The sequence below is a fragment of the Papio anubis genome, chromosome 11, assembly GCF_008728515.1.
Source record: "Papio anubis isolate 15944 chromosome 11, Panubis1.0, whole genome shotgun sequence".
Lineage (NCBI taxonomy): Eukaryota > Metazoa > Chordata > Mammalia > Primates > Cercopithecidae > Papio > Papio anubis.
In genome coordinates, this window is record NC_044986.1 from 87124016 (window position 1) to 87147781 (window position 23766).

Genomic DNA, 23766 nt, shown 5'->3' on the forward strand with positions numbered 1-23766 from the left:
AAACAAATGGACTGAGACTCAAGCAAAGAAGTAACACTAGACGCGCGCTACACTGGAAACGGCTGCGCAAGCGCGGTAGAGCAGGGGCTTGAAAGTGAGCCGGCGCAGCCAATCCACGCGAAGAGGGTCGGGACCACTTCCGTGGAGGAAAGCCCCGCCCACACCTCCTGGGCCCTCTCCTCACTGGCGGTTTCTCCCGCGGGCCCGCCTCAACGACATTTCTTGGTGCTGACTGGCTGGCGGCCAGTGCAGTCCTCTTTCGTTTGGCTCTCTCGCGGCCCCTTTCGGGAGGGCCTCCTAGAGGCCATGGAGTAGTTTCTGGCGGCCTAAGTGGGGCTAACTTCTAGAGTCCCGAGGGTAGTCGCTGCGGAGGAGATCTCCGCCCCATTTCCGTGCCGCCTTGCCCGTAGGGCTCAGAGCCCCCTGCGCTAAGGGCCCCGTCCCATCTCTGCCCTACACGCGGGAGTCAGCCTAAAGCTGAGCCCTGGGACAGCAGCCGCGCCTGACGCTGCTTGCCTGCCTAACACAGGCAGGAGGTGAGCGGAGTTGGTCGCCTCCCTCCCCAGGGCCCTCCAAGGGAGTGGGCTTCACCTCCGTGGGCCCGAGGAATCTGCCGAGAGACGGGAAGAGCAGGGGCACTCACGGGGCGGGGGTCCAGGCGGGAGTCCAGTAGTCCTCCTGGAGACAGCTGGGAGAGGCCTCGGGGCAAGGGACCTCGGATTTCCTCCTCTGCCTCAAAACAGACAGTCTAAGCCGGGCGCGGTGGCTTGCGCCTGTAATCCCAGCACTTTGGGAGGACGAGGCGGGTGGATCATGAGGTCAAGAGATCGAGAACCATCCTGGCCAACATGGTGAAACCTCGTCTCTACTATAAATACAAAAATTAGTGAGGCATGGTGGCGCACCCCTGTAGCCCCAGCTACTCGGGAGGCTGAGGCGGCAGGAGAATCGCTTGAACCTGGGAGGCGGAGGTTGCAGTGAGCCGAGATGGCGCCGAGAGGCAGGGGACTAAGCCTCAAGAAAGAAGGCGTTCATAGGAAAGGGGTCCTGTAAGTCCCAAAAGCCAACTTTGCTTTGGAAGGTCTCCAAGAGGAACCTCAGATGCACTTCTCCAGAAGGCCCTAGCGTTTTTGCCCGCCCCCTCCCCCCCCCCCCCCCCCCCGCAACAACTTCTGCCCTCTTCAGGGATCCACCATTCCTATTCCTATTGCTATGAGGTATTACAACCTTTAACAGGTGGAAAGAAAACTTCACCTCAGCCAGGTGGTATTGATCCCATCCAAGGCAGGGAGAGGTTGAGGCTTGGACAGATCCAGAGATTGGGAATCCAGCTCTTTGAGCGTGCTTTCTGCAAGCGCAACGGTACATCACCTCATCCATGGTGTGTACCATGCCTTAGCACTGTGTCTGTGCCCTCTGAGAGGCCCCCAATTTCTGGCCACACACTCAATCTGTAGCAACACCTTTTACACTGGAAGTGATGCAAAGTCAGTCCCTAGGTTGATGAACATATCTTCTTAGGTATTAAACCCAGTACTTAAAAATAAATGATCACCGAATGGTGTAGAAAGCTTTAAAAGTTTTGAATATTGGCCGGGCGGGGTGGCTCAAGCCTGTAATCCCAGCACTTTGGGAGGCCCAGACGGCTGGATCACGAGGTCACAAGGTCGAGACCATCCTGGCTAACACGGTGAAACCCCGTCTCTACTAAAAAAAAAATACAAAAAACTAGCCGGGCGAGGTGGCGGGCGCCTGTAGTCCCAGCTACTCGGGAGGCTGAGTCAGGAGAATGGTGTGAACCCGGGAGGCGGAGCTTGCAGTGAGCCGAGATCCGGCCGCTGCACTCCAGCCTGGGCGACAGAGCAAGACCTGGTGCGGAGGAAGGGAAGTCTGTGGCCCAGAGTGGCACCTGAAAATCAGCATTCGCAACTGGGACCCCTCCCTGCCACCTGGCCTCCCCTACTCCCAGAATAAGCTTTTCCCTGTTGCTCTATGAAGAACATAGATGTGTCCATGACGGTATTAATTTCCCTGAGGAAAGGTAATAAAGACTAGAATGTACCCAGATGTAAAATAAAAGGGAAGTGGCAAGTATCTTACCCGGTACACAGTGGGAACATAACCTGAGATTTCTGTTTTCCAAGATGGACTGAACATTACAGGCATCAGTAGAAGGCTGAGATGGTCTATTTTGAGGAGTGCTCTACATGTTCGCGTGTGAGAGCAGCATGCGCGTGCACACACACACACACACAAGCTGAGATTTTAAAAGGCCCAGGAAAGCCGCACCCAGTGGCTCACGCCTGTCATCCTAGCACTTTGGGAGGCTTGAGCTGGGAGGATCACTTAAGACCAGGAGTTCAAGACCAGCCTGGGTAACATAGAGAGGCCCTGATTCTACAAAAATTTAAAATATTGGTTGGGTATGTTGGCGCATGCCTGTAGTCCCAGCTACTTGGGAGGCTGAGGTGAGACAATCACTTGAGCCTGGCAGGTCAAGGTTACAGTGAGCCATGACAGCACCACTACACACACCAGCCTAGGTGACAGCAAGACTATATCTCCAAAAAAAAAAAAAAAAAAAAAACCAAAAGCCCGGGTGCAACGGCTCGCGCCTGTAATCCCAGCACTTTGGGAGGCCAAGGAGGGTGATCACAGGGTCAGGAGTTTGAGACCAGCCTTGCCAATATGGTGAAACCTCGTCTCTACTAAAAATACAAAAATTAGCCAGGTGTGGTGGTGGGTGCCTGTAGTCCCAGCTACTCGGGAGGCTGAGGCAGGAGAATTGCTTGAACCCGAGAGGAGGAGGTTGCAGTGAGCTAAGATCACGCTGTTGCATTCCAGCCTGGGTGACAAAGCGAGACTCCATCTAAAAAAAAAAAAAAAAAAAAGACCTAGGAGACCCAGACAGAAAGTGGGAGAAGATATACCCTGCTGCAGTGACACCACACTCAGAGAAACCACTATAGTAAGGGAGCTAGCTCAGGACGTTGAGTCCTCAAAACAATGCTCTCACTAGTCTCCTTTAATAAATGAAGAAACAGACACCCAAAAAGGTAGAAATCTTCTCCAATGTCACCTGGCTTGGGAGATGGGCCCCAAGTTTAAACTCTGCTCAGTTACTGCAGAGCCACTACATTCTACTTCCTGCATGGAGAATGGCTGGGGGACACACGCCCAGAGACCAGCAGAGAGAGAGTGGGAGGCAGAGGCCAGGAAACACAGGGTCAAGCTGGCCAAGATCTGCCCTCCAGGAGACCATGACACCCAGAGAGTCTACAACATAAAAAGCACAGTGAGGCTGGGTGCAGTGGCTCACGCCTGTAATCCCAGCACTTTCGGGTGAATCACCTGAGGTCAGGAGTTTGAGACCAGCCTGACCAATATGGTGAAACCCAGTCTCTACTAAAATTACAAAAGTTAACCTGGCATAGTGGCATGCGCCTGTAGTCCCAGCTACTCTGAAGGCTGAGGCAGGAGAATCGCTTGAACCTGGGAGGCGGAGGTTTCAGTGAGTTGAGATCATGCCACTGCACTCTAGCCTGGGCAACAGAGCGAGACTCCATCTCAAAGTGACTGCCCTAGGCAGTGAGGGTGTCGCCACCCAGCCACCAGGCTGGGGTCCTGACCTCCCATCCACCCTACATGTGACATGGGGCAAGTCATTCAACCTGTCTCTACCTCAGTTTTCTCACCCTTAAAGTGGGGATTGTGAAAATAAAGCTTACAACACCTAAAGTACTTTAAGCTTTAAGAGAGATGTGACTGTGATCTGAATCACATAACATTTCACAAGTCTACTTCTTTTTTGTTGTTTTTTTGAGACGGAGTCTAGCTCTATCGCCCAGGCTGGAGTGCAGTGGCATGATCTGAGCTCACTGCAAGCTCCGCCTCCTGGGTTCACGCTGTTCTCCTACCTCAGCCTCCCGAGTAGCTGGGACTACAGGTACCTGTCACCACTCCCGGCTAATTTTTTGTATTTTTAGTAGAGACGGGGTTTCATCGTGTTAGCCAGGATGGTCTTGATCTCCTGACCTTGTGATCCGCCCTCCTCGGCCTCCCAAAGTGCTGGGATTACAGGCGTGATCCACTGCGCCTGGCCTCACCAGTCTATTTCTTAAATTACAACTTAACTTTCTTTCTCAGTGTGCTTCTTTAATAAATGACAAAAAAGACAAGAGACCATACATCCCCCTTCCAATCACTAATCTTTGTTATAAATTGACTGTTTTGGCTGGGTGCAGTGGCTCACACCTGTAATCTCAGCATTTTGGGAGTCTGAGGCAGGAGGATCACTTGTGCCCAGAAGTTTGAGAGCAGCATGGGCAACATAGTGAGGTCCTGTTTCTACAAAAAAAATAATTAGCCAGGTGCAGTGGCTCATGCCTATGATCCCAGCACCTTGGGAGGCTGAGGCAGGTGGATCACGTGAAGTCAGGAGTTCGAGACCAGCCTGACCAACATGGTGAAATCCCGTATCTACTAAAAATACAAAATTACCCAGGCATGGTGGTGCATGCCTGTAATCCCAGCTACTTGGGAGCCTGAGGCAGGAGAATCACTTGAACCCAGGAGGCGGAGGTTGCAGTGAGCTGATATCGCGCCTCTCCACACCAGCCTGGGTAACAAGAGTGAAACTCCATCTCAATAATAATAATAATAATTAATTGCTTCCTTTATTATCCTGTACCTAACTCAGACAGAGACCTTATGACAATTACATTTTCAGTGTAAAATGTTAAACAGTGCTTGTTTCTCCAGCACATATACTAAAATTGGAATAATTCAGAAATTAGCATGGCCCCTGCACAAGGATGACATGCAAATTTTCAAAGCATCCCTTGTGTGTGTGTGTATATATATATATATATATATACACACACACACAGGGTTTCACTCTGTCACTCAGGCTGGAGTGCAGTGGCGAAATCTCAGCTGACTGCAGCCTCTGCCTCCCAGGCTCAAGCGATCCTCCTGCCTCAGCCTCCCAAGTAGCTGGGACCACAGGTGTGCACCACCACACCTAGCTAATTTTTTCTATTTTTGGTAGAGATAGGGTTTCACCATGTTGTCCAGGCTGATTCCATACTTTTTAATTTAAAAAAAAAGAATAAATTGGCTGAGGGGAGTGGCTCACCACTATAATTCCAGCACTTTGGGAGGCCAAGGCAAGAGGATCACTTGAGACGAAGAGTTCAAGATCAGCCTGGACAACACAGTGAGATCTAGCCTTCACTTTTTTTGTTTGTTTGTTTTTTGAGACAGTGTCTCGCACTGTTCCCTGGACTGGAGTGCAATGGCGTGATCTCAGCTCACTGCAACCTCCACCCACCGGCTTCAAGCGATTCTCCTGCCTCAGCCTCCCGAGTAGCTGAGATTACAGGCGCCCGCCACCACACCCAGCTAATTTTTTGTAATTTTAGTAGAGACGGGGTTTCACTCTGTTGGCCAGGCTGGTCTCAAACTCCTGACCTCGTGATCCTCCCACCTCGGCCTCCCAATGTGCTGGGATTACAGGTGTGAGCCACCACTCCTGGCCTGACCCAGCCTTCATTTTATATACAAATATTTAAATTTAAAATAAAGTATTAAATAGACCTTCCTCCTAAAGAAAGACTACCTCAACTGATCAGAACTTTTTTTTTCTTTTTGAGATGGAGTTTCGCTCTTGTTGCCCAGGCTGGAGTGCAATGGCACAATCTTGGCTCACTGCAACCTCTGCCTCCTAGGTTCAAGCGATTCTCCTGCTTCAGCCTCCCAAGTAGCTGGGATTACAAGCATGCACCACCACACCCGGCTAATTTTGTATTTTTAGTAGAGACAGGGTTTCTCCATGTTGGTCAGGCTGGTCTCGAACTCCCGATCTCAGGTGATCCACCTGCCTCAGCCCCCTAAAGTGCTGGGATTACAAACATGAGCCACCACACTTGGCCCAGATCATTATAACAATACATTAAACCTTACATTTTAAAAAGTTAAAATTCAGCCAGGTGCAGTGGGTGGCTCATGCCTGTAATGCCAACACTTTAGGCAGCCAAGGCGAGTGAATCACTAGAGCCCAGAAGTTTGAGACCAGCCTGGGCAACATGGCAAAACTCTGTCTCTACCCAAAAAAAAAAAAAACAAAAATTATCCTGGTGTGGTGGTGTGCACCTGTAGTCCCAGCTGCTCAGGATGGTGAGGCAAGAGAATTGCTTGTGCCCAGAAGGTCAAGGCTACAGAGAGCCATGACTGTGTCACTGTGCTTCAGCCTGGGTGACAGAGGGAGACCCTGTCTCAAAAAAGACAAAAAAAAAAAAAAAAAAAAAAAAAACCAGTTAAAGTCCTATTAAACTTTCCTAAACTGTGTCTATATAAATGATCCTAGGCCGGGCACAGTGGCTCATGCCTGTAATCCCAGCACTTTCGGAGTCTGAGGCAGGTGGCTCACTTGAGGTTAGGAGTTTGAGACCAGCCTGGCCAACATAGTGAAACCCTGTCTCTACTAAAAATACAAAAAAATTAGCTGAGTGTGGAGGCCCGGGCCTGTAATCTCAGCTACTCAGGAGGTGGAGGCACAAGAATCACTTGAACCCAAAAGGCGGAGGTTATAGTGAGCAGAGATCATGCCACTGCACTCTAGCTTGGGTAACAGAATGAGACTCTGTCTCAAAAAAATAAAAATAGTTTCTCTCTCCTCCCGCCGCCCAAGATGCCGAAAGGAAAGAAGGCCAAGGGAAAGAAGGTGGCTCCGGCCCCTGCTGTCGTGAAAAAGCAGGAGGCCAAGAAAGTGGTGAATCCCCTGTTTGAGAAAAGACCTAAGAATTTTGGCATTGGACAGGACATCCAGCCCAAAAGAGACCTCACCCGCTTTGTGAAATGGCCTCGCTATATCAGGTTGCAGCGGCAGAGAGCCATCCTCTATAAGCGGCTGGAAGTGCCTCCTGCTATTAACCAGTTCACCCAGGCCCTGGACCGCCAAACAGCTACTCAGCTGCTTAAGCTGGCCCACAAGTACAGACCAGAGACAAAACAAGAGAAGAAGCAGAGGCTGTTGGCCCGGGCCGAGAAGAAAGCTGCTGGCAAAGGGGATGTCCCCACTAAGAGACCACCTGTCCTTCGAGCAGGAGTTAACACCGTCACCACCTTGGTGGAGAACAAGAAGGCTCAGCTGGTGGTGATTGCACATGACGTGGATCCCATCGAGCTGGTTGTCTTCTTGCCTGCCCTGTGTCGTAAAATGGGGGTCCCTTACTGCATTATCAAGGGGAAGGCCAGACTGGGCCATCTAGTCCACAGGAAGACCTGCACCACTGTCGCCTTCACACAGGTGAACTCGGAAGACAAAGGCGCTTTGGCTAAGCTGGTGGAAGCTATCAGGACCAATTACAACGACAGATACGATGAGATCCGCCGTCAATGTCCTGGGTCCCAAGTCTGTGGCTCGTATTGCCAAGCTCGAAAAGGCAAAGGCTAAAGAACTTGCCACTAAGCTGGGTTAAATGTACACTGTTGAGTTTTCTGTACATAAAAATAATTAAAATACAAATTTTCCTTCAAAAAAATAAAAAAAATAAAAATAAAATAAATGATCCCAAACTTTTACACTTTACTTATTTATTGTGAGACAGGGTTTCCCTCTGTCGCCCAGGTTGGAGTGCGGTGGTGCTTCCTGGGCTCACTGCAGACTTGACCTCCATGCTCAGGCGGTCCTCTCACCTCCGCTGGGGTATAGGTGTGTGCCACAACGCCAGACTGTTTGTTCTGTTTTTTTTGTAGAGATGGGTTCTCGCTGTGTTGCCCAAGCTGGTCTCAAACTCCTGGGCTCAAGCGATCTGCCCGCCTTGGCCTCCCAGAGTGTCAGGATTGAACCCCCACACCTCGCCAAGACTTTAAAACTCTGACTTCCATTCTTTTTTTTTTTTTTTCTTTTTTGAGATGGAGTCTCGCTCTGTCACCGAGGCTGGAGTGCAGTGGCACCATCTCAGCTCACTACAACCTCCACCTCCCAGGTTCAAGTGATTCTCCTGCCTCAGTTTCCCAAGTAGCTGGGACTACAGGAGTGCACCACCACGCCTGGCTAATTTTTGTATTTTTAGTAGAGATGGGGTTTCACCATGTTGGCCAGGCTGGTCTTGAACTCCTGACCTCATGTTCTGCCTGCCTTGGCCTCCCAAAGTGCTGGGATCACAGGTGTGAGCCACTGCCCCCAGCCATGACTTCCATTCTCTACAATTTATACTTCCTGAGCAGACCATCCTTAACCTTTACACTTAAATAAACTCCTTTAAAACTAAAATCTGACCTGTTTGACTATTGTAGATTGACAGGCTAATGAGAGTATATACCTCCAAGGACTTCTGTGAGGGCTAAGTGCAATGAGCTCAAGTAAACAGCTGGCCGAGGAAACACCTGGACCCCTCCTCTGTGCTAAGCCCCATGCAGTGTACACACAGAGACACAAGCCCACCTCAGCCTCCCAAAGTGCTGGGATTACAGGCCTGAGCCCCCATTCCCAGCCAATATTTTATATTTTTACACAAGTGACAGCATCCTATTCAGAATGCCCTATACTTTTTTTCTACTTAAAAGTATGTTTGGGCCAGACACAGTGGCTCACGCCTATAATCCCAGCACTTTGGGAGGCCCAGGCGGGTGGATCACCTGAGGTCAGGAGTTCGAGACCAGCCTGCTCAACATAGCAAAGTCCTGTCTGTACTAAAAATACAAAAATTAGCTGGGCACAGTGGTGTGTGCCCATAATCCCAGCTACTCGGGAGACCGAGACAGAATTGCTTGAATCTGGGAGGTGGAGATTGTGGTGTGCCAAGATTGAGCCACTGCACTCCAGCTTGGGCGACAGAGCGAGACTCCGGCTCATAAATTAATAAATAAACCATCTAAACCGTCACTGCCCTCCCTAGCCCTCCCAGCCCAGAGACCCCCATCCCTTGTCAGCCATCCCCCCTTACCTTCTGGACAGGGACAAGTGTCCCTCATTTGGAAAAGAATTAGGGAGGGGTAACAGCAGACTAGGGAGGCCTGGGTCCTCCACATGCCTGTGTGGGGTGTGTTTGGCCCCCAGCAACAAGGCAGGCCTGAGGTCTGCAGAGGGAGGTACCACTCCTTATTTGGGGGCGGCTATCCTCCTCCTGGACCCATCCCTCTCCTATGGGGGAGGCTAAGTGGGTGTCAGGGCCCTGTCAGAGGGTGAGCCACCCCCAGGGGTGCCCACCAGCCACCAGCCTCCCTTCAGTAGACATCCAGCCCAAGTGACAGCAGTGGCACCACTGAGCACAGGGAGCCTGCAGGTCAGTGCCTGGCTCCTGGTATCCTCCGCGGTCCCCAGGACACCCCCACACAGAGGTCCCAGAACCCCCACAGCTGGCACAAGAGCCCAGAAACACCCTGCCCAGCACCCTCCAGGTCCCTCTTTTAGGATCTGGGTGAGCTAAAGAAGCCAAAAGAAAGCCTGGGCGTGGTGGCTTACGCCTGTAATCCTAGCACTTTGGGAGGCCGAGGTGGGCAGACTGCCTGAGCTTGGGAGTTCGAGACCAGCCTGGGCAACACGGTGAAACCCCATCTCTACTAAAATACAAAAAAAATTAGCCAGACGTGGTGGCGTGCACCTGTAGTCCCAGCTACTCGGAGCCTGAGGCAGGAGAATTGCTTGAACCCGGGAGGCAGAGGTTGCAGTGAGCTGAGATCACACCACTGCACTCCAGCCTGGTAGACAGAGTGAGACTCTGTCTCAAAAAAAAAAAAAAAAAAAAAGGAGAAGCCAAAAGAGGGTCTTCGGCCCAGCCCACCCCTCCCCAACAGCCCTGGGTGTGGCAGGCCCGTCAGGCTGAGTCTCAGGAAGCCTGACCATTTCCCTCCAGCCTGCGTCATGGAGCCCTGGGCGTGGCTGCAGGGTTTAAAGAGCTGACCCACCTGCCTGGGCCTCCACAGCCCAGCAACCTCCTCAAATCCATTCTCTGCGCTGCCAGCTCAGGTGAGTCCTCACTCAGGTGACCTCGCAGGTGACCAGGCGTCCACTTCGGGGCTGCTGGGTGAAGGGGGTGGGTGCCCAAGAATTCTGAGTAATGACAAGCCTGTTGAGGTGTCTTAGGGCAGATATGGCTGCAGTAGACGCTTGAAGGCCTCTTGCTTTGCACCTACTGTCATATGGATGGTGGGTTGGGGGCTGGAGGAAACAGAAGCCAGCCCTTGGTTAAAGAATATATGAACTGGTGGGGTGCACCTGTGGTCCCAACTGCTTGAGATACTCAGGTGAGGAGATCACCTGAGCCAAGAGAGTTCAAGGCTGCAGTGAGCCGAGATCATGCCACTGCTGCCTTCCTGGGTAACAGAGCAAGACCCTGTCTCAAAAAAATAATAATAATAAAAATAAAAAAATAAAAAATGTGGCCTAGAGTTGAGACCCTCATATTCCAGGAACTCTTGTTGGTGAAGGTAGAGAGAGACCAGTGAAGGCTCGGGGAAGTCAGCTTTGGAGACTGCTCCTAGCCCAATAACTCATGTTCAGAAGCAGTGCCTAAGAGTCTCTCCCTCCAGTGCCTCCCTCCCGCTGCAGAAGGAGCAGTTTATTTATGGATGTATCTATTTATTTATTTATTTTTAGATGGAGTCTCACTCTGTTGCCTGGGCTGGAGTGCACTGGCACTATCTCAGCTCACTGCAACCTCCACCTTCCAGGTTCAAGTGATTCTTCGGCCTCAGCTTCCCAAGAAGCTGGGAATACAGGCGCCTGTCACCACACCTGGCTAATTTTTGTATTTTTAGTATAGACAGGGTTTTGCCATGTTGGCCAGGCTGATCTTGAACTCCTGACCTCAGGTGATCCACCGGCCTCAGCCCCAAAGTGCTGGGATTATAGGTGTGAGTCACTGCGCCCAACCTATGGATGTATTTATTGTAACAGGTTTTTAGTGCTTACTGTGTGCTAGGCATGGTTCTTAGGCTTTGCAAATAGTAGTTCATGTAATTCCATTGCTATAACCTTATGAAGTTGCTACTATTCTGATGATCCTCCTTTTACAGGACACTGGTGAAGGAGCAGTGAGGAACCTGCAGAGTCACACCGTTGGTAAGTTGCTGAGAATCGACCCAGCCCAGACAGCTGGCCCTGGATCTGTGATCTCATCAGGAGGCCAGAGCTGGGTACAGCAGATGAAAACAATGGCTTCAGTATTGAAGACTTGACCACACTAGGCTAACAATATGCAGAGGGCTGGGAGGGGCCCTGCGCTCAAAGACTCAGCCTCCCCGAGGACAAGTAAATGGGGTCCTGGCTACTTCCAACCTGAGGGAGAAATGTCATACCACAGGAGGTCTATACTCTGAGAGCAGAATCTGGGGCTGCTGGAGCAGGGTCCCCTGCCAGGGCTGGCAGGGGAGGTCCTGGCTGCTGTAGTCACCTCATCCCAGGATTCAGCGCTTCCTTCCTCCTCTGCACCCTTGCTTTTGTGAAGGCTGTCTGGGAATTCAGACTCAGGGCACTGGACTCTGGCCACCCCAGGCCCAGACCTTTGGGAGCAATAGCCTGGGGCCTGATAACAATGCCCTTTGTGTGGGGTTAGGAAGTCCAGACCCTGACTTAGAATAGCAGCCACCTGACCCTGGGCATCTGATTACACCTCTCTAAGCTCCATTTCTTTTTTTTTCTCCTCTGAAATTGAGACAATAATAGTGCCTTCCTCATAGGGAGGAGTAGGGGGTGGGTTTGTCACATGGATTTTAACAACGCCTTCTGCAGCACTTACTCTGTGCAGGCACAGTTCTGAGCTCTTAGCTCGTGCTTACTCCCCCAGGCCGTCACTATCTCTAGGTGGGAAGGCAGAAAGTAGTCACTTTCCCAAGATCACCCCACAAGCAAGTGTATCCTTGGGGTTTGTACACCTACTCTCACCACAGGGCTGTGCCTGCCCCCACCCCCTGTAGCTGACCAAGCGAGCTGTGAGCCTGGAGCAGATCCGTGGGCTGCAGACCCCAGCCCCAGTGCCTATCCCCTGCAGTCCTGCCACTCGAACTGTGACATGGAGAGAGTGACCCTGGCCCTTCTCCTACTGGCAGGTGAGTCCTCCCAGTCTCTTGGGACCCTCTTGCAATCACCCCACCCACAAAGGCAGCAAAAGTCAGACAACATCTCCCAAAGTTATTTAAACTGACAATTTAGAGAAAAACATGAAGGAAATGACAGTACAGGTAGGATGAGAATATTGCAAAAAGGTCCTAATAGCTCCAGAGGAATTGAACCATGGAAAACATTAACCACCTGTGGCTTGAAGACAAAAGCAGGATGGCACAGTGGCTCAGGCCTGTAATCCTAGCGCTTTGGGAGGCCAAGGTGGGAGGATCACTTGAGCCTGGGAGGTCGAGGCTGCAGTGAGCTAGGATTGCACCATTGCACTCCAGCCTGGGTGACAGAGGTTCTAACTCAAAAAAAAAGACAAGCACTCCCTGTTTCTTCAGGGGGCAGAGACATAACAAACCATCCCTGTTAGCAGGTACACAGGAGAATCAGGAAGCCTGGGAAGGCAGGGCTTGGGCGGGGCCAAACCCTGAGGCTGTGTGGGGCTGGGGAGGGCGTGAGGAAGGGAACTGGTGGCTCCAGGGTCACCCCACAACCTCTGGGCTGGGGTCCTGCTGCCTGACTTACTTGGACACCAGTGTCATGAATTCCCACCCATTTTCTCTGCTCCTCCCACACAGGCCTGACTGCCTTGGAAGCCAATGACCCATTTGGTGAGTGAGGCCCCCAAACAGCCTGCCCACTCTGCCCACATCTCCCCTCTGATACCCACATCCTGTCTCCTGGTTCTGGTTCTGAAGTCTTTTCCCCCCACTTTTTCTAGCCAATGAAGATGATCCCTTCTACTATGGTAAGAGCTGATATTCCCACCCCCACCCTCCCCTTGCTTATCCTGGACCTCTTTGCCAGACAAGTTGGTGAGGGGTGGTGTGGACCTAGTGTACACAAAGTGAGATGGAGGATTAAACCTGGTCTCTGTGAAAGCGTTGCTCCAGCAAGGGGAGGGTGGCCACAGGATGCTTAGGAACGCTCCTGGTGAAGGGCTGGTGTCTGGGCGGTTAGGCCCCCCGATACATCACCTCTACCCTCCTGCCTTCACTCACCCTCACTCTCCCCTTCCCTAGTCCCCAGCCCTCAGGCAGTTCTCCTCTCTTCCTCTCCCCTGGGCCTCAGCCCCAGGATAACTTTCCTTGATCATCCTTCAAAGCCCCTTCTTTGCGCACGTCCACTTCTTCTTTTTTTTTTTTTTTTCTTGAGACAGATTCTGACTCTGTCGCCCAGGCTGGAGTGCAGTGGCATGATCTCTGCTCACTGCAACCTCCGCCTCCTGGGTTCAAGCAATTCTCCTGTCTCAGCCTCCCGAGTAGGTGGGACTACAGGTGCCCACTGCCATGCCCAGCTAATTTTTGTATTTTTAGTGGAGATGGGGTTTCACCATATTGGTCAGGCTGGTCTCGAACTTCTGACCTCAGGTCATCTGCCCGCCTCAACCTCCCAAAGTGCTAGAATTACAGGTGTGAGCCACCATGCCTGGCCTCACCTTTTTTCTTCTTAGTGTTTCCCCACCAGACACAGAATGATGTCTGTGTTGCTGGCTTGTCTTTATGCATATGGCAGCGGCTGGCACAAGCAGGGGCCCACGAATGTCTTTTGAATGAATGAGTGAGGCCCCAGGCTGGTGCAAGCACACTCTCTGTACCTGCCCCAGACTGGAAAAACCTGCAGCTGAGCGGACTGATCTGCGGAGGGCTCCTGGCCATTGCTGGGATCGTGGCAGTTCTGAGTGAGTGGCAGGGCAGGTGGGGCTGGCGGACAGGGTGGGGCAGGAAGAGAGAGTGCTCTGATTCCAGCACTGACCCTGGCACTGACCCCTCTCTCCCTCCCAGGTAGCAAATGCAAATGCAAGAGCAGCCAGAAGCAGCACAGGTGAGCCCAACCCTGTGGTGCGCCCCTCCTTCAGGGCAGAACTATGGGAGGACAGTCCTGACCTGGAGAGTGGACAGGGTCCTGGCCATTCACTGGACTTGCAGCCAGCTTTGTTATTCAGATAGTCAACCCTGAAGGGCCCCAGTCAGGGAAAGCTCTGACCTCGGTATTGTGTGAAGTGACCATGGAAGGAGAGCAAGGAGGTGCACTCTTGGGGCCAGGCGGCAAGAGTCTGGGATGTAGGGTAGAAGGTCCTCCAGGCTAACCTGATACTACTCTGATGCGGTCCTTTCTCTAGTCCCGTACTTGAGAAAACTATCCCACTCATCACTCCAGGTGAGACGGGCTTCCGTGGGCTGAGGGGGTGCCTGTGTAAGGATTGTGTCTGATGGCCTGCCTGCCACTCTCCGCAGGCTCTACCACTACCTGCTGAGCATAGGACCGGCCTCCAGGGATGGCCTGAAGCCTAACACTGGCCCCCAGCGCCTCCTCCCCTGGGAGGCCTTATCCTCAAAGAAGGACTTCTTTCCAAGGGCAGGCTGTTAGGCCCCTTTCCAATCAGGAGGCTTTTTTTCTGAATTAAACTTGCCCCACCACCCCTTCCTCTGTAGTCTTGTGATCCATCGTCTTTGGGTCTGGGGGCGAGTAATCCCTCGGATTGCTGACTTTCCCTGGAGGCCCACTCCCAACGAGCTTCCCGATCCCTGAGTCCCTGCCGCCCAACTGTCTCCTATGGCTCCCACTCCAGCAAGCCCCACAGAGACCCACGTACCGTGAGACACCACAGTGTTATAACAGAAGACCTTTCCATTTCCACCACTTGCGCGGGGGTCCTAGAAGTCCTGATGCCTCAGGTACTCATGACTTCCTTTAACCTAGAGTGACCCCCAGGGCTCGCCCCCCCATTGAAACCTCATCTCACCCAGTGAGTGCTCTCTATGGTAGAAAATGTAGCAATTCCTTCGACCCATTCCAGTAAAACCCTCAGCTCACCCTGTGGGTCCCCCTCCTCCCAGGAAATATCCTGTGAAACTCCATGAAGAACTATGTCTTGAGAAGCCCTGCATAGTGCATGCGGGAGTCAAACACCATGTGTGCAAATCTGAGTTCTTTGGCATGCCCGAACTCCCCTCCAGGAAGACCTCCCTGGCAATGTCCCTGTAGCCCCCCAGGCAGGGGTGTGAAGTGCCGCTCCTGCCTGGTGCCCGTCCTGCAGTCCTGCCCCTTGACAGCCCAGGAGAAGGAACTGAGCCCACTTCTAGCCTCTGCCCCCAGCAAAGGCCAGAGCACAACAGAGTCCCTGCCAGGTGGCATCTCCCAATCTGAGGCCAGGGCCTGGGATGGGCAGCTGTCTCCAATGATGCATCCTCCCTCCACTTCTCAGGGTGGGCCACATCCTTGAGAAGTATGATGTATCCTAGACTTAGGGTCTCCTGACTTGTGGGCTGGGGTCAGAGACTTGTGCAGGGCCCCAGAGGTATAAAAATGAGGTCCACATGTCTGCCAGAGCCTTTGAAACAGGACATGCAGGGGCTGAGAGCAAGGCTCCAAGGTGGGGCTGAGTGGGACTCAGGATACCTGGCTGAGTCCAACCACTATCAGGGAATCTTGGGTGGGTCACAGAACACCTGGCAAGCCCCAGTGCTTTGGGGAAGCTGCCCTGTACTGGCAGCCCCAGGTGGTATGGCCAGTCCGGAGGCGGCACTGAGTCTGCACAGGTGGACCCAGGGAGGGGCCTGTGCGCAAACCACCCTGGTGGAGGGAATCAGCAGCATGACTGGAATGCAGGCGATAGGATCACCGAGGAAGCAAGGCCCAGCCCTGTAGGGACACAGAGGCAGGGGTGGGAGCCACCCAGCAGGGCTGATAGAAGGGGGCTCCTGAGCACGCCTCCTCATCCAGGGGGTGCAGTGCAGAGCTCTCTCCTCATTGGCACCGGAAGATGCTGGTGTGAGGGACTGCTTTTGAGAACATGAAAAGTGAGGTAAGAAAGCTGAGTCTGGAGTGGCAGACCCAGGGGAAGCCACACAAAGGTGACTGGAAGCAGTGTATGCTTTCTGACTGAGGAACCCAGGACGCAGTCATGACTATCAGGAGCTCTGCTGTTTGAAATCCTAGCAAACCTTGTCCTTGCATGGTGGCCCCATGACCCTGACAAGAGATGCAGCCTTGACTTCCAACCCCAGTGCCCCGCTGGGGAGCAGAGGTTTCTGGACATGACATCCACCCACCTCCACCTTCACATGTTGTGTCCTGGGGCCACATCGTGGCGGAGACCTGCTGCTCTGCTTTCAAGCTCTCATGCTGCTTCATTTAAACTTCTCCTGGACAGGTGCCACAGTTTCCCCAAGTCCTGTAAGTGACCACTTATGTAGGAGGCCCCACCACACATGAGTCCCTAGGTGTGACTGCCCAGTGACAGGCTTATCCCTCCGATGTGGAGGGTGACAGCTCTAGCTTATGGAGCCTGGGGAAATCATGATGGGAGGAGTCAGAGACTGATGGGAGGAGTCAGAGACTGATGGGAGGCCAGGCCCGGGTGACAGTGGAGGATGGAGTCGGTGTCAGCCCCAGGTGGATGAGGCTGGGCCCTGGAGTTGGGCTGCTTGTTCCCAGCAGAAATGAGCTCTCCTCTCTCCCTTCTGGGAGTGAGGAATGGGCTGACTAGGGCATGACACAGGCTCTCCAGGCTTCCCTTTGTGGGATTACTGGCTGTGCCTCAGAGACCCCTTCCTGGGGCCTGTTTCGGAGGTAGGGGGTAATTTCCCCTTGTCATCTTCTCCTAGTTGAGGGGCTGCGGGGAGAGGTGGGGAGGACCAGAGAAAGCAAAGGGTCATTTCCACTCAGTTGGGGATTTACTATGTGACAGACACCACTATAAATACTTCACACATGTCCAATTTTCCTAGCAACCTATGAGATGCGGATGACATTAGGGTTAGGGTTAGGTTAGAGGAGAGGAGGCACCCAGAGGTTCTCATGGGCTAATGAATTCCACAGCCAGCCTCCAACCCAGGTGTCAGGCTCCTGAGCCCTGTTTCCAAAGGTCTGGGGCCTGTTGCCTTCCCAGTGTTTATCATTGTCAAAGACAGAGCCCAGGGACTGTGCTGCTGGGTGACTATACATCCTTCCTCACTTTTTTATTTTAAAAATCTTTTTATTTTTCAGGGCTGGGCTCAGTGGCTCATGCCTGTAATCTCAGCACTTTGGGAAGCTGAGATGGGAGGATCACTTGAGGTCAGGAGTTCGGGACCAGCCTGGCCAACATGTTGAAACCCTGTAACTACTAAAAATACAAAAATCGGCCAGGCGCAGTGGCTCACGCCTGTAATCCTAGCTACTCAGGAGGCTAAGGTGGGAGGATCACTTGAACCCAGGATGTGGAGGTTGCAGTGAGCCGAGATCGCACCACTGCACTCCAGCCTGGGTGACAGACCGAGACTCTGTCTCCAGAAAAAAGAAAAGAAAAGAAAACAAACATCACAGAGACATTTACTCACAAGGTAAACCAACTTCTAACCTAGCACCCCCAAATTATCAAGGTTAAAAGTTTGCCCCCACAAAAAAAAAAAGTTTGCTAATCTTTCAGATCATCTTTTCCCTCTTGTACCTGGGAGTTGGCCTTGTGAGTTTGAGATCAGAACTCAGGCTATTGCTGGGCACAGTGGCTCAAGCCTGTAATCCAGGCACTTTGGGAGGCTGAGGTGAGCGGATCACCTGAGGTCGGGAGTTCAAGACCAGCCTGACCAACATGGTGAAACCCCGTCTCTACTAAAAATACAAAATTAGCTGGGCGTGGTGGCACATGCCTGTAATCCAAGCTACTCAGGAGGCTGAGGCAGGAGAATCACTTGAACCCCGGAGGTGGAGGTTGCAGTGAGCCAAGATCGTGCCATTGCACTCCAGCCTAGCAACAGAGTGAGACTCGGTCTCAAAAAAAAAAAAAAAAAGAACTCAGGCTATTGTTTCAGAACCCCAAAGTTGAGGACTAGAGAAAGGACTTATTCTGATTTAAAATAATCCTTTTTTTTCTGAGACAGGGTCTGGCTCTGTCACCTAGGCTGGAGTGCAGTGGTGCAACCTCACTACAACCTCTACTTCAGCCTCCCAAGTAGCTGGAACTACAGGCACATGCCACCACACACGGCTATATTTTTTGTAGAGATGAGGTCTCATCATGTTGTCCAGGCTAGTCTCAAACTCCTGAGCTCAAGCCATCAGCCCACCTCAACCTCCCAAAGTGCTAGGAATATAGGCATGAGCCATGGCACCCAGCTCTCTTTTTAAAATTTCTATATATTTTTTCTTTTCTTTTTTTCTTTTTTTAAAAATTTATTTCTTAAAACTCGGTCTCACTCTCTCACCCAGACTGGAGTACAGTAGCATGTGGCAGCCTCAACCTCCTGGGCTAAAGCAATCTTCCCACCTTAGCCTCCGGATTAGCTAGGACCACAGGCGCGTGTCACTATGCCCAGCTAATTTTTTTTTTATTTTTGAGATGGAGTTTCGCTCTTGTTGCCCAGGCTGGAGTGCAATGGCGCGATCTTAGCTCACCACAACCTCTGCCCCCTGGGTTCAAGCGATTCTTCTGCCTCAGCCTCCTGTGAAGCTGGGATTACAGGCATATGCCACCATGCCTGGCTAATTTTATTTTGTTTTTTCTTTAGTAGAGACGGGGTTTTTCCATGTTGGTCAGGCTGGTCTTGAACTCCCAGCCTCAGGTGATCTGCCCACCTCAGCCTCCCAAAGTGCTGGGATTATAGGCATGAGTCACTGCACCCGGGCCAGCGAATTTTTTTGATGTAGAGATGGGCTCTCACTGTGTTGCCTAGGCTGGTCTGGAACTCCTGCGTTCAAGCAATCCTCCCACCTCAGCCTCCCAAAGTGCTGGGACTACAGGGGTGAGCCACAGCACCTGGCCTGCCTCTTTTTTCTCAACTAAACCAAACCAAACCAAACCAAAACAAAAAAACCTTACATTTAAGATAATTATAGATTCACATGCAATTGTAAAAAATAATACAGAGAGATAAGCCAGTTTCCCCCAGTGGCAACTTCTTGTATAACTATAGTACACTATATCACAACAGAATATTGAAACTGCTAGAAACATCGGTCTTACTGAGATTTCACCAGTGTTAGAACACTCATTTGTGTGCGCATGTGTTTAGTTCTGTGCAACTTTATCACCCGTGATTCCTGTGACCACCACAGTCAAGATCTAGAACAGTTCATCACTAGGATCCCTCATGCTCCTCTTTTATAGCCAAACCCATTTCTCTCCCTACTTAGGCCCCCCAGGCCTAACCTCTGGCAACCACTAAACTGTCTTCTATCTCTATAATTTTGTTATTTCCAGAATGTTAGGACCTGGCATGGTGGCCCACACCTGTAATCCCAAAACTTTGGGAAGCTGAGGCGGGTGGATCATCTAAGGTTAGGAGTTCGAGACCAGCCTGACCAACATGTTGAAACCCTGTCTCTACTGAAAATACAAAATTAGCCAGGCGTGGTGGCAGGCGCCTATAATCCCAGCTACTCCGGAGGCTGAAGTAGGTGAATCGCTTAAACCCGGGAGGAAGAGGTGCAGTGAGCCGAGACTGCACCACTGCATTCCAACCTGGACAATAGAGTGAGACTCTGTCTCAAAAAAAAGAAAAAAAGAATGTTAGGCTGGGTGCGGTGGCACATGCGTGTAGTCCCAGCTACTTAGGATAAAGCAGTTGAACCACTGGAGAGTTTGAGGCTGCAGTGAGCTCTGATTGCGATCATGCCATTGTACTCAAGCCTGGGTGACAGAGCAAGGCCCGGTCTCAAGACAAAGAAAAAAAAAAAAAAAAAAGGGAGCTATGATCTCACAACTGCTCTTTAGCATGGGCAACAGAGTAAGATTCTGTCTTTTTTTTTTTTCAAGATGGAGTCTCACTCTGTCGCCAGGCTGGAGTGCAATGGCCTGATCTTGGCTCACTGCACTCTCCACCTCCTGGATTCAAGCCATTCTCCTGCCTAAGCCTCCTGAGTAGCTAGGACTGCAGGCATGTGCCACCACACCCAGCTAATTTTTGTAATTTTAGTAGAGATGGGATTTCACCATGTTGGCCAGGATGGTCTGGAACTCCTGACCTCAGGCGATCCGCCTGCCTCGTCCTCCCAAAGTGCTGGGATTATGGGTGTGAGCCATCGCTCCCAGCCTGATTCTTTTTTTAAAAAAAAACAATAAAACTGAGATGCCTTGAGACTTGATGCATCTGCCAGCGCCCAAATCATGAGGGTGGTCTTAGTGCGGGTGACTTATCTCCCATACTGCTAAGTACTCAGGGGCTGCTTCTTGAAAGGTAACTAGGCCGGGTGCGCAGATTGCCTGAGGTCAGGAGTTCCAGACCAGCCTGGCCAACATGGTGAAACCCTGTGTATACTAAAAATACGAAAATTAGCCGGGTGTGGTGGCGGGTGCCTGGAATCCCAGCTACTCGGGAGGCGGAGACAGGAGAATCGCTCGAACCTGGGAGGAGATTACAGTGAGCCGAGATTACGCCATTGCACTCCAGCCTGGGCAACATAACGAGACCCCGTCTCAAAAAAAAAAACAACAAAAAAAACAAAAAACGAAAAAAAAGAAAAGAAAAGAAAGGTAACTAGCCCTCTCCTGCAGAAAACATGGCCTTGATTCAGAACACTCAGAGTTTCAGGGTTTGGCCTGAGTGTTTACTGAGACTCATCAGAGGCGCCACATGAAATCATTTAGGAACACAGGTACCTCTTTGATGGGGCCTATGCTGTCATTGGTAGCAGATGGCAGAGCAGCTGGTGGAGTCTTTGCATCCTTCTGGTCACCTGGTAATTAGCAGGAGTAGTATTTTCTTTTATTTTTTTTGAGACAGGGTCTAACTGTCACCCAGGCTGAGGTGCAGTGGTGCAATCTTGGCTCACTGCAACCTCTGCCTCCTGGGCTCAAGTGATCCTGCCACCTCAGCCTCCCAAGTAGCTGGCCTACAGGTGTGAGCCACCATGGGCCCGAGTAATTTTTATATTTTTTGTAGAGTTGGGGGTCTCACTATATTGCCCAAGCTGCTCAAACTCATCAGCTCGGCCGGGCACACTGGCTCACGCCTGTAATCCTAGCACTTTGGGAGGCCGAGGTGGGTGGATCACCTAAGGTCCGGAGTTCAAGACCAGCCTGGCCAACATGGTAAAACCCCACCTCTACTAAAAATACAAAAATTAGCTGGGCGTGGCAACATGCACCTGTAATCCCAGCTACTCAAGGAGCTAAGGCAGAATCGCTTGACTAGGGAGGCGGAGGTTGCAATGAGCTGAGATCGCACCACTGCACTCCAGCCTGGGTAAGAGTGAGACTCTGTCTTAAAACAAACCAAACAAAAAACCCTCCTCAGTTCAAGCAATCCACCTGCCTCAGCCTCCCAAAGCACTGGCATTACAGGTATGAGCCACTGTGCCAGGCCTCAGGGTATTTTCAAGTGTTAAAGCAGCTTTCTCCAAAATCCAAAACTACTACCCAAAATTATGCCTCTTTCTTAGTGATGAGTTTCTGTAACCAGGACCCTTGAGATTTCAACACCTGGCATTTTTAGTGACTCAAATAATGAAAATTCTTATCAGGTCCTTACTTGCTTACACGTTAACCACTCGCTTTTTGCCCAATATTCCTTGTTTCCATAATGAAATTATAAACTGCTGGAATACTGTTCCTTGTGAAGGAGGGGTTAACTTCAGGGCCATAACAAAATTTTGCAGAACGAATGAGTATCTTTAAACACACTGTGACCAGCTGCAGACACCCAGAAGTCTGGTTATTCAAGACACTATGTGAGACTAAAGAAACATAGATTTTTCCCCCCTTAGGTCTCTGAAACTGCTCCTCCCTTATTCTCTAGCTATGTAAAAACTCCCTAAGCCTGCCATGGTGGCGTATGCCTGTAATCCCAGCACTTTGGAAGGCCAAGGCTATAGTGTACTATGTCAATTGTGTATCTGCAGCAAGTTCGGCCTCAATATGACCTCCCAGGAGTGGAGGACCACTAGGTTGCCTAAGGAGGGGTGAACTGGCCCAGGTTGAAAACAGAGGTCAAAACTTCCATGCTGAGGCCGTGCGCGGTGGCTCACGCTTGTAATACCAACACTTTGAGACACTGCACTCCAGCTTGGGTGATACAGGGAGATCCCATCTCTAAAAACAAAAAACAAAACAAAACCTCCATGCTGCTTCTTTTTGTTAAGGCAGATTTCTCACCTTGGCCAAATCAAATAAACCTTTATCTCCAAGCACCTGTCTCTCGATGTTTGGCATCAGCTACACAAGCCTGAATTTGGGGTTCTACAACATAACAAGATGCAGTATCTTGACCTTTACCTTGCAGGGAATGCCCTTGTCATGCCCAAGGCCACAGGCTGAAAAACATTTCCTGTAACAGTGTCAGTAAATATTTTAGGTTTTGTGGGCCATGTGGTCTCTGATACAACTACCCATCTGCCTGCCTGCTGTGACACCTGGGCAGCCATAGACCGTATTAACAAATGGGCATGGCTGTGTGAAATAGGCCAGGCTGGGTGCCATGGTACATGCCTGAAATCCTAGAACTTTGGGAGGCCGAAGAGTGCAGATCACTTGAGCTGAGAAGTTCAAGACCAGTCTGGGCAACATAGTTTGAGACCCCGTCTCTACAAATAATACAGAAATTAGCTGGGAATAGTGGTGTGGGACTCCAGTCCCAGCTACTTGGGAGGCTGAGGTGGGAGGACAACTGGATAACTTGAGCACGGGAGGCTGACACTGCAGCGAGCCAGCATCATGCCACTAGACCCAACCTGGGAATCAGAGGGAGATTTGCTCCTCCCCGAGTTAACAATCCTGGAGCAAGGGGATGTGTTTTGCTGTCCACGTTGTTACCTTGGGACATCAGGTCATCTAACACATTCACTTTCCCATCCCCTAAAGCCCTTTCCACCCATGCATCCTAAATCTAGCAGACTTCCAGGGGTGTGCAGGTACTCTCCCCACCACTCTACAAAATCCGAGGTCTCATCTTCACCGCATTCCAGCCCCGTTTACAGCTGAAACTCGTTTTCCAATGGAAACTTCACTGTTTCTCTGGGTTTCCCTCACCTGTAGTCCTCTGCTTCCCCATGCAATGCTGACACTCGAAGCATGGTAGGCCCATGGGTAGGCAGAGATCCCGGATCAGGGCTACAGCAAGGATAGTTCTCTCTAGGTTTTCCCTATGCCAGTCTTCTGCATCCCTGTATCCTGCCATTCCTGGTGATGCTGCTGCCCTCACATCAGGCCATCCAAGCATGCAGAACACTGGAACTAAGGACTGTACCTAAGCTGAGCCTCTGAAGCCCAATGGAGCTAGCAAAGGCTGAAGACTTCACAGACTTAATTTTTAATGCAACTCTCAGGGGTTTAACCAAAAGCATTTACTCTTTAAGATACTAATGAAAACCCTTAATACCGGTAAAATCATTAACACTATATAGCTAGTAAAGGGGGAAAATGAACATTTTTGAATAGAATGGTTTTAAATAAACTCCACATTTTAAAGTCCTAATGGTTTGTATTTAGCATAAGGTTTAAAATGATAGTAATACTGTATGCTGTATGTAGAGCTGCCTGAATTTTAACACTGCTTTGTTGCCTAGGTGGGTAGCAATTTGAAAACAGGTCTCGAGCTTGGTAATGGGTATCCTGCCATAACCTAATCAACAAATGCACCCTACAGAAATCAGGAAAGTGACCAAAAAAAAAAAAATAATTTAAATCAGCATTTTTATAAAAACTAGAAACAAAATAATGGCTTTCACAATGT

General features: G+C 50.9%; 2 protein-coding genes and 1 non-coding gene across 6 annotated transcripts; all 3 read left to right on the forward strand.

Moving 5' to 3' along the window:
* Positions 1–263: 263 nt before the first annotated feature.
* FXYD4 (FXYD domain containing ion transport regulator 4) lies at positions 264–14687 on the forward strand. 4 transcript variants are annotated; one of them, XM_009214310.4, is made up of 8 exons: positions 264–536; positions 11023–11068; positions 11923–12054; positions 12694–12726; positions 12837–12863; positions 13722–13796; positions 13900–13939; positions 14353–14687. In XM_009214310.4, the coding sequence occupies exons 3-8, from the start codon at positions 12018–12020 to the stop codon at positions 14483–14485; spliced, it is 345 nt and encodes a 114-aa protein (XP_009212574.1). In that variant the 5' UTR covers positions 264–536; positions 11023–11068; positions 11923–12017; the 3' UTR covers positions 14486–14687. The 4 variants fall into 4 exon arrangements, with proteins under 4 accessions (XP_009212574.1, XP_017818248.1, XP_021798906.2 ...); XM_017962759.3 differs by lacking the exon at positions 264–536 and adding an exon at positions 9834–9973; XM_021943214.2 differs by lacking the exon at positions 264–536 and adding an exon at positions 14238–14275 and having other exon boundaries at positions 10793–11068; positions 14353–14539.
* Positions 4746–4849, forward strand: LOC116269556. Its single transcript, XR_004177182.1, has one exon. It is a non-coding gene; the product is annotated as a U6 spliceosomal RNA (small nuclear RNA).
* On the forward strand, positions 6650–7537 carry LOC101025655 (60S ribosomal protein L7a-like). Its single transcript, XM_031652365.1, has one exon. It carries the CDS (start codon positions 6692–6694, stop codon positions 7454–7456), a length of 765 nt encoding a protein of 254 aa, XP_031508225.1. The 5' UTR covers positions 6650–6691; the 3' UTR covers positions 7457–7537.
* Positions 14688–23766: the final 9079 nt, after the last annotated feature.